Source organism: Schistocerca nitens, chromosome 1 (assembly GCF_023898315.1).
Source record: "Schistocerca nitens isolate TAMUIC-IGC-003100 chromosome 1, iqSchNite1.1, whole genome shotgun sequence".
Classification (NCBI taxonomy): domain Eukaryota; kingdom Metazoa; phylum Arthropoda; class Insecta; order Orthoptera; family Acrididae; genus Schistocerca; species Schistocerca nitens.
This window is the reverse complement of record NC_064614.1, coordinates 310,770,875-310,788,098: the sequence shown is the minus strand read 5'-3', so window position 1 is coordinate 310,788,098 and position 17,224 is coordinate 310,770,875. Positions and strand designations below refer to the sequence as shown.

The following is a 17,224-nucleotide window of genomic DNA, read 5'->3' as shown; positions in this document are numbered from 1 at the left end:
TTTGCCATTTATAACATATGGCGGCCCTTATAGTACAACGATTTCTTATTCACCTTTCTCCATGAATTTAATAATTAACTAACTGCAAGTGGTGGTCATTTAGGGAAGCAGATGATGACGGAGTCGACTGAGAACAATCATTCTATGTTTTATTACGGATAATGAAGAATTATGAACACTTTTAACTACACAAAGCTGAGCCACATTCTACATGGCACCATCTGTTAACGATTGCATTCACACTGAAGCTTATACAATAATCGATCGCGGAGCATATAATCATTTTAAGAACTCATTAACAAACCGGCTTAACAGTGCCGCGTAATGCAGTGCATCGACGTAACTCCCAGACTGCTCCGCCGAAACTAGAACACTGGTGCTCGTGTCAAGCGACAACATTTACCCACCACTGAAGAGTATTGCCCTCGATTACAGATTATTTCCCACACCTGACCTCGGCTGAGCCATATGTAGCTGTAATGCACCACCTATGGCGTGGCGGAGCGCTAACTATGCAATTTAAATTAATAACTAATTTCAAATATCTTACCGTTTGATGGTACCGTACCCTCACATACGCCCGATGGCTCGAACTAAAGAGGCACAGGAAAAGTACTTTGCCACACTTACCTGTGTAAGTGATTTTGTGGGGTGGAGGGGGTGTATCACTAAGAAGTAATTTGTGTGAGGGCTTTTTGTGGCATTCTAATATCGCATAGGCTCGTAGGATTTCGTAGGAAGGAAAGGAATCTCAGGCTCTCATTGTGAAAAGATGAGGAAGGAAATCAGCGGAATCCTTTTCAAAGTAATAACCGGCAGATTTCGGGCATCCACGGAAAATCTAAACCTGTAATTGAGTGGAATAGTTTCTCGCGACACCTGGCTATTGTGCCGTAGAATCTTGTACAGCGCTTCTCAAGACTGACAGGATGTGAGGTTTCGGCCTATTAGTATACAAAGAAGAGCTGGCGTTGAGTGTTCCACAAAGTTCAACGCAAGGTTTAGTTTGAGTACCACACTACTCAGATTAAACCACCTTACCCAGCGAGTTCTTGTGACGTGCATGAAAAGGATGACACAATTCTTCGTCAGCTTGCTCTCAATGTAGCAGTTGGCTCGTGAGCTGTGCTACCGCATATAACCCGTGAACGGTTCACAGGGCACGACATTATTCCAAGAGTCATATCAATACCCATACATAGAAAACAGAAAGAATTAACCCATACTATAATGTCAGCTAACAACAGTTACACTGCGGTGATAGTTTCTTGTCCTGCGGAAAATAGATACTGGACTCGGAAACGTGAATAAAGAACGCTAGCGGTATGACGATTTCTGGTAATATTGTACATGCTGGTAGGAAATGCCGAAAAGAGGTCGAGACCACTGGTTCCTCTCATCAGTAGAGTACTCGGTCTCCAATTATGGTACATATATGTGAGATTACTTTTGAACGAAATAAATCTACACCTGCTGCCATCTCCAGCTGAAGTAATATGCAGGCATTTGCGTTTAGATTACGTATGTCTACAGTTATCTGTTTTCAGCTGCAGGACGCCTCTTGACAACCGTAGGCCCACCGTGGAAATATATCTCAGAGATTGTGTTAACACTTCACCTCAGAGAGGTGTTCCAAAGAGTTTCTCCGAAGAATAGTTATAGTATTGTCCACCCATGTTAGCCGAAACAGCATAGTTTTTATTTCATTTCACAACATCTAAAAAACTCCGCCCGAACAGGCCATGAAGGCCCAAAGTTACTGACCGGCCGCCGTGTCATCCGCAGACCACAGGCGTCACCGGATGCGGATATGGAGGGGCATGTGGTCACCACACCGCTCTCCCGGACGTATGTCAGTTTCCGAGACCGGAGCCGCTACTTCTCAATCAAGTAGCTCCTCAGTTTGCCTCACAAGGGCTTGAGTGCACCCCGCTTGCCAACAGCGCTCGGCAGACCGGATGGTCACCCATCCCAGTGCTAGCCCAGCCCGACATCACTTAACTTCGGTGATCTCACGGGTGGTCTTAGTAATTCCTGAAACATGTTAATAATGTGATAAATAAAAATGCACCAAACAACCTGGTCAGCACCACTCTCGGAAGTCCAGAATGACTGTGGACTCATATCAGGTATTAATTTCCTTTATGAATAAATCATTACAAATTCACGGGAGAAAAAGTACGTCAATCCCATAACCGTGCGCACTGGTCGCCTTGGAGTGATGTAGATGCGGTAGACCTGGTTCGAGGAGTCCACATGAATGTCAACCGATGACATAGTCCATGACAATGAAGTGATGTCTACGTACCAGTCGTTAATATGGAATCAGCGCAGATTGGAAGGTACAACATAGAGATGTGATACACTGGCAAACAGCTATCGTCTTTAGACTTACCCAAGATCACTATAAATGAAATCGCCCGATGTGTTATCACAGCAGACTGCCAGACTTGACTATAGGGACTTGCTGTACCACTCTCAGACGTGTATAATGGCGTATGAACACTAGTCCTAAAACGAACCTTAACAATAGGGACTCGAGACGCCGTCGTTGTCAATGACAATTACTTTCTAACGAGACAGGAATTGCTGCTGTCAATGAAGCCAAGTTCATCTTGCCAATTTCCAAGTGACTGCTGCTTAAGCAGCTACAAGCCCCAACGGATCTGTCGATTCGGCTAGCGTACAAAAGGTCATTACTCACAGCAGAACAGATACTTACGCATCTTTAATGGACCAAACAATACAGAAAGTGGACAGCCCAACGAGGTGTTTAGCTCGCAGTGCATGGAGCGTACAGATCCACGTCGGAGATGGTTTTGCGGTGCTCTGCGTGTGTTTCGTTGCATGACGTCGCTCCATGCATTCAGGTTAAGGTGAGCACGATCAGGAAACTTGCTCTTAGGCTTCTGCGGCCACTGTCAGCTAGAATAATTGAATAATATTGTTTTAGCTTTTAGTATGTGTCATTGTAAATCGTTGAAACAGCTATATCACCAATGTTTCGCTCGTCTTTGTAGCGGTACTCTTCAGACAGATTAACTGTCAGGTTCGGGGGATGGTATTCCCTGTATACCGCCTTTTTCGTTAGTCGGGGTAATAGCGACGTCGCTTTCTGGAATGACATTGGACAATTATAAATAATTGGTGCTGTGGAGGGCTGAAAGCAAAGTAGGCAAATGCCTATGCTAAAGAAGCGGTCATAGAAGAACCTCTTAGCATCAAAGTCTCGCTGCGGGAAGAAAAAATACTCATGGATACAAGCTGCCGATTCTCTCTTGCCTGATAATCACCTGACAGAGTAGCACTGGCAATATTCTACCGTATAGCCACGTTTCCTTAGGAAGTGTTTACTTCGATCTGCCAAATGGCATCCAGACTGTGACAAAAATAAAAAAGAAGTTGCCATGAAGTGGAGACTTGCAAAGACGGTCGAAACGCGGATGGTGTAAATGTTTCGGCGTTTTATAATGACACGACCTAACAAGCTAAACGAATTTATTCAAAATGAACTAGGACGATTATTTCAGCATTCTCGACGAAAAAATATTGCCTTTTCTTCTACGTATTCACGATAAATGCTGACAACCATGATCAGAAGACTGCACACGCACTTTCCTGATTGGACCAGCACTCAGACACCTCGACAGGTCTTGTAAATTACCAGATTTCATTCTCAGTCATAATGTTTGATACTGTTTGGAACAGCTGGTGAAACTCAGCATTCAAAATTCCTGAATTTTGCTAGCTCTGAGCATGCTAATAATCTGTGAGGGTCTTCAGCTGGATGCAGTCCACCAAAAGAAAATTGCACACTCTCTTTCCCACCGAAGTGAAACCATTATCACGGTTAGAGACCGTGATGCCCTTCGGCTACCAGTCTATCGTCCGAAGTGCTTATTAACTGCATAATACTTTATGTCACGCAGTTTCTAACGCGACGCGATTGGTAAGTACCTAGTACTCGTCACAGGTGTTCCTGTGCGAGACGGAGGGCCTGCAGGAGGTGGTGCCGGACTGCGGGCGCACAGTGGCTGTGAGGACGTTGCGCGCCGACGGCAGTGGCAGCGGCGGCGGCGCTCCCGGCGCCTCTAGCGGCGACGCTCTGCGCGAGCTGCGGCTGCTGGCGGCGCTCAGCGACGCCCACGTGGCGCGCGTGCTCGGCGTCTGCGTGTCGCCCGACCAGCCCGCCTGCTGGGCCGTCGTGCAGTACCCGGAGCTGGGCGATCTCGCGCTCTACCTCCAGTACCACGCCGCCACCAGGCCGCCGCTCAGGTGAGGAAGCGCGTTCTCCTCCAACAGGGTGCCCCTGAGTTCTCTATGAAGCGAGCGACGTTTTCATATTTACTGGATCCTTATCAGGCCTCTGCACCTATACTCTGTAAGCCACCTTATGGTGTGTTGGGAAGGGTACTTTGCATACCACTGTCGCTCCTCCCCCTTCCTATTCTAGTCGAGTATGATGTGAGGGAAGAACAATTGTTGGTTCTGTTTTAATAAAGGCAATAAACACCCGGCGTAAGTCGGCGAACATCATGAATACTTCATTAGTAAAGAAGTCTAAAACCGTCTACAGGCCACAAGTGTCCCATCGGGACCATCCGACCGCCATGTCATCCTCAGAGGAGGGTGCGGATAGGAGGTTCACGGGGACAGCACACCGCTCTCCCAGTCGTTATGACGGTATTCTTGACCGAAGCCGCTACTATTCGGTCGAGTAGCTACTCAGTTGGCATCACGTGGCTGAGTACACCCCGAAAAATGGCAACAGCGCATGGCGGCCTGGATGGTCACCCATCCAAGTGCCGACCACGCCCGACAGCGCTTAACTTCCGTGATCTCACGGGAACCGTTGCCAAAGAAGTCTAGATCGCTCGCTCAATCTCTTTATTTATTACAACGTTTCGGCATTTGCCATCAGCAGATATCAATACACGTTGAACTTCCGAAACAAGTTTTAGTGTCAATATTAAAATCTATAGACGAACATTCAACGTGCTGCATTCAACGTGCTCCGCAACATGTTCTACAATTCAAATAAATGTTTGTAGCTCCGTCATAAGTTGCGTTGGGAAGTATCTTTTTTTATTTCTTGATACTGACTCGTTTCCATTTCCAAGCCATCAGTACCGTAAGTGTGACAATACGGGCGATAACGTATATAAAAAATTGCTCCTGCAGTGACGGTCGGAGCGGCATTATGGCCAACTCAACAACAGTAAACACACCGCACAGGGCGGAGATTAGAGACCTGACCTCCACAAGCCGAAATCAGAATTCTATAAGAGAAAGAGCATACAGATCACTTAGCTAGATGCATCAGGGTCTCGAGAAAGTATCTCCTGTGCGACACCTTAGTCACGTCAGAAGTAATTTCAATCATTTCCAGGCCAGAGATTCACAGCATGGATTCCATCAATCAGAGCTTCGCAGCACGGATTCCATCTTCAGCTGGCTTCTGAATCCTCGAACAGAATCCTAAGCACCCCCAAAGTGATAGACTGATCTTCAGACTGCCCCTGATGGGGAGTGTCTTTCATTTTCCCACACTTTATGTCTCAGGGCGCTAAATTTCCCGTGCATTTGCAACTGTATCCTACGAACTTTTGATGCTGAGAAACCATCCTTGACAGTCTTTGTACTTTGGGGCAGGAAACGTTAGTCATGTTGAGGTTTCATCCTCTTCCTGCTACTTGTTGACTCCTTTAAACAGAGCGTAAAATCTCTAAGATCGGCTTGACTAAAAAGGGCGTCAGTAATTTGTTCCCCTTGCCTCACCGCTTTATCTTCCTCGAAATTGTCCTGAAACATGGTACTTGACCCTTCAGCAATCACGTAATCAGTATCTCTCGCATGTCTTACTTTGAAGTGAAACCTATATATGTCGGTAGCCCATTTCACTATTCCCCCATCATGCCTGTGACGTGCCAACACCAGCTTAAGACTCGCCTATCAGTTTAAAGTTAGAACAGCTTGTGCACCAAACAGAAGCGGAACTTACCCAACGCAAATAAAGAAGGCATAGCTTCCAATTCAGAATACCTTTTCTCCAGAGCAGATAATCAACGAGAGTTGAAGGAGGGAAGCTGCTACATCAGACAATCAGGCACCAGTATGAAAACTATGAAAACTGAACGACCTATCGAAATATGAAACTGCACCAAGGGAGCACAGGCTAGGGTGTCCTTTAGACGTTAAAAATCCGCTTGTTCCAAATCTCTACACTCAGACTTGCGTACCTTTTTTTTCATAATTCCTTCAAGGGAATGGCTATTGGTAAAACACTGGGATAAAATTTCTAAAAAGCTTACCATACTGATAAACTTTCCTACTTCCTTAGAATTCATAAGAGGTGGATACTCTCTTAAAGCCTGAGTGCGAGACTGTATCCACTCTAACCTTCTCTTGTGACGCAATATGCCCCAAAACAATGTATATTGGAAAACAATTTCGGTGTTATCGGTCTTCACGGTTAACACAGCCTTCCTCAGTTGAGTGAAGATTTCCCTCATATAATGAACATGTTTATCCCTTTTACCACTAAAAATGACTAAATCATCTATATAACTGTTTATATACTTAAACTTAATGGCTAAAAATGACAAATCTAGCAGCTAAGAAAAGCCTGCAGTGCTCGTAGCGACGCTGTAATCAACACGACTGAAATCAAAAATATTATAACCCGCGGCAAAAGCCGTAATAGGATTAAACCCTCTTGCAATGGAATTTGGGAGGAAACCAATGGAGTTTGATGGTGAGCTACACGCGATTGAGGTGCAGTGTGATCGAAACGTAACCTCTAGAAAACCAATGAAACCATATATGCAGAACAGGTAATGGTATCGAACGAAGGACTACATTTCTCTTCAGCTCTAGGTAATCTACCACTGGTCTAGGTTTACCTGATGGTTCCAGTACCAGAAAAAGGGCGCAGATTACGGTGATGTCTTTAAGCACCCATTCAATTGCCCTAGGTGCTCGGAGCTTGGCAGAGTTCTTCAGTTGTCCGTATTATAACTGAATAACTGTTGTTGAGCGAAGTAAAAAAAAATCTAGTAAACTATACCCTTCAGTCTTCTTTGACTTTGGAGAAAGTTTGACAATATTCAAGTGGAAACCTGTTGTTCCGAGCATCGGGATGCGAAGTATTACAACACTTAATTGGTACTCTTCCCTGCATACATTGAGCAGTTTTCTTGTTGTAGTTACTTACTTTCGTAATAAATCTTATTTACCTTAGATTCGAGACTTATATTAATATTATAATTGCATATGATGCTGTGTTTTGCCTTAATAATCTGTTGGAATATCCGTAAGTACAATGTTGTTCTCTCTTATTATGAAGTCTTATTCATCTGAACAAGTTTTTCAGTGCCATCACACACACACAAGAAGTGGCAAAACGGGCAAATAAAAATAATTTTTTATTTTTATTCTGGGTCAACTCTGTGACTTAACTAGCTGCGTGGACAATATTGCTGATGTAAGCCAGTGTTTATTTACCTCAAATTAGAATTAGAGGTCATTATCAGCAGTTAGCAAGTTATAAAATTACAAAATTGCATCATATGAACCTTTAAAATTTGTATAGATGCTCACATATGGTGTATCGCTACCTATAGGTCAGCATCAAGCAGTGTGATCATTCTGAACTACATGTAACACACAACTGGATACGTATACTACTCTGTATATTAAAAAGTGCCTATGAAAATGATTCACGTCATCTAAAACTTAATAGCTGCAACAGGTCTATTAGAGAGACTACCTACACTACTCTTGTTCATCCTCTTCTGGAGTACTGCTGCGTAGTGTGAGATCCGCTTCGGTAGTACTGACGGAGGACAACGCAAAAATTCAAAGGAGTGCAGCTTATCGCGAAATAGAAAAGTGTCACGAATACGGTATCACGAATTGCGGTGGCAGTCCTTAAGACAATGGCGTTTTTCGTTGCAGGATCTTTTCACGAAGTTTCAGTCACCAACTTTCTCCTTCCTTTTTGTGGCGCCCACCTACAGAGGAAGAAGTGATCATCGTAATGAGCTGAGAGGAACAAGAACTCGCATTGAATGATTTCCATAATTCCTTTTTTTCCTGTTCGAGAGTGAACGATAGAGAAATAGCTTGAAAGTGATTCAGTAAACCTTCTGACAGATACTTGAGTGTGGATCGCAAAGAAGTCATGCAGATGTAGAAGTGAAACTAAGACTCACTCCAGCTAAACACCTTAACACAGATTACATAAAATTACTAGGTTACCCTCAGCAAATTAGATATCGAATAAAACGTGTTAATGGCCTCTAGCTCCTTTACTCCCAGAATATGAATGTAACTGTCAAAGCGCCACGTGGGGTTATGGGGAATACCTTTCCACCATGACAACAATATTCACTTAATTTTATTTTTAACTTCTCAAAAGTCCAGCCAGGAGTATTAGAAGAAAACGAATCTTTTGCGAAACCCTCACAAGTAGTTCAACTTCAATAAAATTTAAGCTCACGGGATCCAAATGATTCCAGCGTGTTGGTGAAATTCCTGTAAGTGCACTTCCCCGATACCTGGAGGGCATGTCGAGCAACCACGTGCATGTCTCCATAACTTGAAGCGAAAGGTTTGAGACTCTCTCAGCGGTAAACTTCCATCGGTAGGTCACGCACCACACTCAAGGAAAGGTTACAGATGAATGCAACACTGCGTCACTTACGCGAATTGCAACCGAGGAAAACAACCTTTCCCAAATCTGGCATAAACTCTTGCTGCCGTCCATCCGAAGTACAACCTACTGTTAACAAATGAGACCAATACGGACCCTCGGAATCTGGCGCAGGCGTGCTCGGCGTTGAGTTCACATCTCCACCTACGCGTGCCTCTCTCTGGATGCCCAAGAATCAGTCACGCTGTGACGGAGTAGCAATGTCTCTGGCGCTCTCGCAACTTAGCTATGGGAGCCGGTACGCGGCTCATTGAGGTTTTGAGTCTTGGACACTGACTATTTCCTCCAACACGACAATCTGAAGTACACGATTTTATTCGATTACATATGATATCAGTTCGTTGTAGATGTTCATGCAAAGTTTGTTGTAACTTAGATGAAGATAACGTTTAACCGGAACGTGTATGGAAATTTACTTTTGCCGTTCCATTTACCAAAGGCCTCCGCTCCCTTCACTCTGTCTGATCACCTCTTTGTTAAATATTTGTGACGCCATGGACAAGAGCTGTTTCAGCAAGAATGCTAGAAAATACTTACCCAACAACAATTTTTAAAGCAATTAAAATTTTTTTCACAATATTCACCAAACTGTCTGTTCACTAGTACAAAGTTTTATTTTTATTCAATTATTCAAGGGGAGCTACGCTTTATAATAGTGGTAAAGCTTAGAAGGCACAAGGATTAGAAGTGACAACTTATTAACTGTTCTTGCCAGTTACCAAAACAAGCTGACTTTATACACATTGTTAAAATGATTTCATCATTATGCTCTTGGGATGAAGATTCTACCAAATTAATGAGCACTACTATAAGCATACTTTGATCGTGTGATACATGGAACGCAGCAAGTAGTTCCTTCACAGGCAGGCGAGTAACGACATATAGATCAGTATTATGCCTTGAGTCAACTATCATTTACTTAATTTAGAAATATATCTGAGTGTATCCTGTAGGCTCAGTGCATGACATCTTCGCCAAATACAGAAAGTAATTCTCACATTCAGGAAACGTATCAACTTTGTCAATAAACCGTTCAAATAGAATGTACATGAGAGACTATTTGATAACTAATCTGTTACTGTTACTGTCAATATAATTAAAGCTGACTGCAGCCTAGGAAAGATAGCAATCACAGTGATGGACGCGTCGAATATCTGAAAGTGTAATATAATAAGAGTTTTAACTGCTGATGGTGTTAACCAACTGGCGTTGGTAACAAATGAATAAGATGGGTGGCACCTTTTACGTATTATCCAGATGGATATGTAAATTGTGTAACTGAATATTTTTGACAGTTTTGGCTACAGTTGTGAACGCCACAGTACATTTCTCTAACTGAGGTATACTGTCTTATCTATCTCGAAATACTGTCATTGCTGTGTAGAATTATGCTTACATAGAGCCACGCGAATTACATAACTAATGTTCCTTTCACTCCATGTCCCGTCTTAAATATTGCTTATAACTAGACATCTTTTCCATATTTAATAAGTGTTTGGGGCCACTTAAAATCTTTTGACACTGTGGTAACACGCATTTCTCGTCTGTGTCAGCTTAAAATGTTTGTTATAGAAACTGTGATGATAGTGATGTGTCTTCCAGCTATGGCTGCCTCATGTACATGGCGACGCAGGTGGCCGCGGGGATGAAGTACCTCGAGTCGAGAAATCTCGTTCACAAGGACCTGGCGGCCAGGTAAACATTCCTCAAAGTCTTGTGTGTAGATGCATGTTATTTACAAATATGGCTGAAAGTAATTTTCTTCTAGGTATCACAGTGTAATGTCTTCTTCCTTCTTTGTCGTCTTCATTCTACTTTTTGCTATCCCCTAGAATAACCTAACCGGCACATTTATTAACATATTCATAATAATTTTGGATTCCCATCATACTGTTACTGACATTTGCACAACAAAGTGTTAGAGTTAATACGATCGTCTTATGATTTAATAGCTTGAAACCATATTTGATATTTCCTACAATGAAAGGTCACTGTTATTATCGCACGTAGTTATAAATTCAAGGGTGATCTCAGTGTTATGATGGAGGAGAAGTGATTAAAAACGAAGGTTCTTGGGGCTTTTTGCAGAGTTTTGATTTATTAATTGTTTATAATTAATGGATTCTTTTTCCACGCCATAGACAACTGTTTTCCCTTCGAGCTACAAACATACTCAGGACACAAAACTTTGAAATACAAACCCTAGGATATAGGAAGTCTTGATTCGTTAACTACAAAAATAGTTCGTTAGTGCACAACTAACTTGTATATGTGCTGAAGTATAACCTTTCTACGTTTTTTCTTCGATCTCGATTTAATATATTTGATAATGCGATGATATACGAGGGGCGTTCAGAAAGTAAGCTCCGATCGGTCGCGAAATGGAAACGACTATGAAAATCCGATAAAGCTTTGCACAGATGTGTTGGGTAGTGTCTCTAGTATAACCCCAGTTAGCATCACGTCGCTCTTCTCATTTCTGAGCTCGCAGTGAGTGCGTAAAGATGTCTAGAAAATAGTGTCTGCCGCCAAGTACGAGGGCCTGGTGAGAAATTTCGCCTGAAGCTATGCAGCTAACATTACATAACTGTCGTGCTGTTTCTTCTTCAAGACAATTCTCAGCCGCATTCTGCAGGGGCAATGAAGATGCTCCTGCATCGTTTTCAAATGGAAATGTGAGATTACCCACAATACAGTCCGCAATTGTCTCCCCCTGAGTTTCATCTCTGGTCACATGAACCGCTGTCTTTGAAGACAACATTTTGACACAGACAACGAGGTGTAGGCCAGCGTGGAGAATTGCCGGAAAGCTCTGGCGGCTGCCTTCTATGATGAGGCTATTGAAAAGTTGGTACAACGCTATGACAAAAGTCTAAGTCAGAACGGCGACTACGTAGAGAAGTAGCTAATTGTTACAAGTAAAACATTTCTGATGTTCACTGTGGTTTCAAGTTGGCAATCAATCGGAGCTTACTTTCTGAACAGGCCTCGTACATCGATCTGGCAAACAAATTATATTTCCTTGGCTACTATCTTCCTTCCCCTGGCTCGAGTATATGCACAGATGCGGATTGAGTAACTAACGAGTGGACGAACGGTCTTGTCGAGGGCATAGCCGGCATATGAGGTGGACGAGTCCGCTGACGCAAAACCGTAGGCAAATATCCCGGCCAGCCGCTCGTCATCCCTCTAATCTAGTCTGTGAAGCCTTTATGTACACGCCATTTGTTTATTCTTAGTCCTCCCTTGCATGTTTACGTTTCTAGATTTTGATTACATCCTGGACGGATTTATCGCCCTTTACGATACCCTTCGCTGTGTACTGTACTTCGTTTCTGTAAGCAAACTGTTATTATCGACGGTACGGAACCGCCTTTTTCTGCTGCCAGTGTTCGCGACCCTATCTGTTCGCGTGATGACGAACTTGGTTTCTATTTACACTGGTGCGCCAAACATTATGACCATTAGTTTAATAGGTATTGGTCCATCATTACAACGATTCTGTATTTGTTCCACCTGCTCTAGATGAAGCTTAAAAAAATGTTCAAATGTGTGTGAATCCCTAAGGGACCAAACTGCCGAGGTCATCGGTCACTAGACTTACACATTACTTAAACCAACTTATGCTAAGAACAACACACACACCCACGCCCGCGGGAGGACTCGAACCTCCGGCGGGAGGGGCCCCGCAATCTGTGAGATGGCGCCTCTAACCGCGCGGCCACTCTGCTCAGCGGATGAAGCTTATTTGACGGCCAAGACATCAGCGTGAGTTAGCTATCATGCTCCTCAAGCCACTGTCGCACGATTCTGGCTATGTAATGCAGACAGCTACCCTGCTAGAAGACGTCATTGTCTACGGGGAAGATATCAGTCATGAGGGGATACAGGTGTTCAGGAAGAAAGAAAGTTCATGTTGTCCACAGCTGTTATTGTGCCTTCAGTTATTACCACAGGTCTCATGGATGCCCAGGTGGGTGCCTGCCATAGCATAATAATGTCCCTACCAGCCTGTGTTTAGCGTGGTAGATGTTTCGATCAACCGTTAGCCTGCATGAAGGCATAACAGGATTTAATCACCGATCTTTTGTAACAGGAAACGTGCGGCGATCACGCAAATATTCCAACTTATGGATCCAGCCCTCACAAACTCCTTCATCGAGCAGCGCGTATTCGCATCGAAAGGCCTTAATACGACAAATTCGCGCCAGACACTTTATTGTTTTTGCTCTGACCAGTATTCAGCCAGAAACAAATTTTTAAACTGGTCGAAAGTCAGGTTCGTGATGTTGAGGTTTAAGCCCCAACGCTTCGCATCACCAGCCAACACGTCAATAACCGCATTAATATTTATCTCATTAGTCCATGATCTGGGTAAAACTCTTTCACAATTTTTAATGAAATCGGTCGCGTGCTTACCGCCTTTTTTCAAGGGATCAAATCGCTCCTCTTTCGTCAACAATTCCAAACTACTGCACAGATTGGCACATAGCTCTGTTTTTCGTCAAGTTTCTTTTCTAATTCCGACACTCTCTTAATGACTTGACAAGTGGTTGTCGCAAGCGTTTCCACTTCTCTTTTTCTCTTCGCAGGTACTAGCTTGCTTCCTCACTTTAGTATTTACCTCGGATACTAAAGCCATTAAAGTTTCCACCTTCTGTTGATCCTCTTTTTTCACTAATTGAATTTGTTCCATCACCTTATTCTCGATGATCGGAGCAACAGCTTTTCCTACACTTTTCTCGATTCTGCTAATTTTGGAGTCAAAACGAGTATTTATGCTCGCAATTTCCGCCTGAATTCCTATCATTTCCTGTTTAAGATTACCGATTTCGGTATTGATCACAACAAAATCATCTTTGATTTTATCAACTTTTGTGTTAACAAATCCAACATTGTTGTTAACAACATTATTAGCTTTGTTCTGATTGTCTAACTTTCTGGCAATTTTTTCAGACTGACTTTCTTGCTTGGCAGACTGAGCTTTAATTTCTGCCGATTGAGTTTCTATCTTGCTAGACTGAGCCTTGATTTCGTTAATCAAAACATTCAATAAATCAGTTAAATTCCCGGAAACTACCGGTTTTACTTCCGTAGCGTGTTCCCCTTTTCCATCAAGGGGCTCAGATTTGATTTTCACTTCCAATTCCGAAACATTTTCTAAAGTTTGGAATTCCATTTCTGCTCTTTGTCGCGTTTCGGCGGTCGCATCTTTCATGCTAGCCGCCTGCCCCTGAACAAAGGGTTCCGCGGTGCGCGTTACCCACTGTTCGGCCGATTTTTCCGTACCCAAGTCTACCAAATTTTGGTAACTGTTGCCTTCACTCATTTTACAAATTTTCAGTATAAATGCCAAATCTCAAATCTAATTAGGATTCCTCCCACTACTTATTCTCGCTGACGTAACCACCTGTTCGTAACCTGTACTTTGTTACGAGGTTTGCACAATGCAAAATTCGTGTCCAGAACAACCTCAAATCCCAAGAGCGTCCTGTCACCAGGTCGCCACGTGTAACCTCCCACTCACTCATCGACCTTAATGACAGTGAAAAATCAAATCGCTTGTACCTAATGGAAATTTGGGAAAGGCAATCGTAACTGAAGTTACTCTGTCGGTGAAGAGGGAGGAAAGGGTTACATCTAAGTGAAAGGAAAAATGCAAATTAAATTGGTGAAATTAATTTTGAAAAAAGGCAAAGTTAATGAAGAAAGTAAATGTGCGATCGTTACGTTAATAATTAACTGGCGTTAATTAGATATTTGAGATTTGGGGAAAATTACGGTCGCCAGTTCTATGGACAACTACTATAATAACTGAAAAAGAAAGGTTAATGCACATATAATTGGCACTAAAAGCGTGGCATCTGATGGTTGACACGTGTTGTGTGAAAATTGAATGTTTGTCCGAAGTAATAAATTTCGCTACATTCTGACTTAATTTAGCAAAAGATTTAATGAATCCGAAAATTTAATTTAGCGACTGAAATTAATAGTGAACTTTGCTTCTGAGGCACTACAAAATAAAATAAAATGAGGTTAGTCTTGGGCTACCTCAACAATCATCTCAAAAGCTACTTGAATCTACGCAATTTAGAAATTGAGAGATTTAACTTTGAACTTGAATTAAATTTTTTTGAACAATTAACAATAGTAAAATTTAGTACGTACCAAGCTGAGCCGCAGTCACAGGTAAGCTAAAATATGATAACTAAACTCGCACTCTTAATTTGTGCTTATGTAATCTAAATATTGTAGCCAGCTATGAATACTTGAACTGAACATTGAAACTCAAGCAGTGAAATGGAATGATATTACTTTAATGCTGGCGTTTGAATTTTATTTTTGAAAAGGAAGGGACCCTGCTTGGTAATGCAATTGGGACAATGAGCAACAAAGGTTCATGCTAAGTTGCTGTATTTTAGTGATGCAAATGGAACAGTTTTAAAAGCTGAGGTCTGCCATACAGTTCTAAAACTTTATGTACTTTCAGTCTTCCTTGTTGGTTGATTGAAGGTTCAAAGTCGTCGATCGAGGAGGTGACGACAATCACTTATTGTCGGCCGTCGCTGTTGCAGAAGCTGGATGTTGGCGCGCCTTCTTCTCAACACGGTCACCAGGCTCAACGGGCTCTTGATGTGCGCCAGCTAATGCTTTCCGTCCGCGACACCGTGTCAGAAACTATCATAGCAAGCCGAGCGCAATTACATGCTGCCAAACCCCGAAAGCGCGGCAACTCGCGGGAGCGTCACACAACACACCTGCTCCACCGCCCTACTCCAGCCAGACTCTGCTCTGCCCGCGCTCCACGCGGCAGAGCCAACACTACCAAAGATCCTAAACACTTTGGTTCTCCACACGACGTATCGATGTAATCGTTCGATAGGATAGTTCTCCCTAGGCAAGATCCAGCGTAAAAATACAAATAGTATTTACAAAACAATACAGTTATACATCGACGAAACAATTACAATACATAAAGACACAGAAATGTCATATCTTCAGGTAACAAAATATTTCCATATTATTAAGAGCAGACACAGTTAATTTTTCTTAAGGTACTGTGCACTTGACAGTCAGCGAGATATTCCACTGCAACTACTATCTTAAAAACAGGTATTATTACAAAATCATTGTAATAGCGATTATGATACTAGAAACCAGTTCTAGACAGAGGACAGTACAACCAAGTGTGTAATATCCTGTTCATTTCGTAAAAGAGAAGACATTATCGTTGTTGTTTCTGAAGAAACTTCAAATAGCATTTTCCTCCATTGACTACTTCTCCTGTTTCGAAATTTTCATTCGTGCCGCCGTTCTATGTATAACATTAAGTTCGGAGGCTAGAGGTGTTGAACACCTTCCCTCTGTCACAACCTATTTTAGAAGAAAGCGTCTGTTTCATGTTTCCATTTACATCTTTCGAACTAGATTCTGCGTGACGCTGTAAAACACGTCAAAAATTTCGCTTGTCCTCACAGTTCTGCACGACTTAATTCACATTACATAATGCCTCTTCCTTGCATCGCCATCCACTCACTCTTAAACTTCCTGCTGTAAGAACTTTCTTGTTCCACTGAGTACCACTGGCATCTTTTAGATCCTAAGTAACTTGCATGTGGTAGATTGACAGTGTCTTAATGGGCTAAATAAAAACATACATTACAGCTGTTGAACGTAACAGTCATCATTCTCGGGTTTTCAGTCGAATCAAGGCGTTGTTCTGCGGCAACGTTTCGATAAGTTCGCTATTCGTAATCTTCAGGCAAAGATGACGTGTAAGAAAGTTGTCCTAACGTACCACAGAACGACTTTTTGCCTCGGCTGATAACCCGAGAGGACATCATCATCGAAATTCGGTGAGAAAGCCTGCACTTCCAAAAAAGCCACCATTTTATTCTCATAAATTTTACATTCAAGAAACAGAAAGATATTTTAATTGGAGTACCACTGACCTCACTGGTATTCTGTGTAAAAAACTATGAACAAATTTTGATGTGTTGCAAATATAAAACTGAACAAAACATCATTTGGTATAATTGAATCAGAGGGAGAAAGTAATAAATTTTAAAAATAATAGCTTTGGAAATAAGGGACGTATCATTTTCCATTATGCTTATGGGTGATATTGACCCCAGTGGTACTAGGAAGGGTACAACAACAGCCAAGACAAGAAACCCCAAAAAGAGTACAAAAATAAGAGGGAACGGAATATCATTGGATACAATTTACTCAGAGGGCGTAAGATCACATGTTTTCGAAATATTAGTTTGAATATGACGGAACATATACACGGCGAGCCGAAGTCTTGCCCTGATTATAATAATTTATTACAGAATAACCGTTTGATATAATAATTTACATTTGATGCCGTTACATAGGTTAGTGTTACTAGTTTCTTTTGAGACCACTTACGTCAGTAAACCTCAACATGTGTTCTCTTGGTAGCTCGGAGAATGTCGAGTCGGTATTCCAGCTCCCGCCAGGTGTTTCGTAACATGTGTTCTGTCACAG

General features: G+C 42.4%; 1 protein-coding gene across 1 annotated transcript in view; it reads left to right on the top strand.

Annotated features, from left to right (window-relative positions):
• The window catches only part of LOC126244582 (discoidin domain-containing receptor tyrosine kinase B-like), a 457,485-nt gene that overhangs the window by 418,706 nt on the left and 21,555 nt on the right, over positions 1-17,224 (top strand). Inside the window, exons 14-15 of the mRNA XM_049948255.1 lie at positions 3,974-4,275; positions 10,316-10,408. Coding sequence (XP_049804212.1) covers positions 3,974-4,275; positions 10,316-10,408 — 395 coding nt within the window. The remainder of the gene's footprint in view (positions 1-3,973; positions 4,276-10,315; positions 10,409-17,224) is intronic.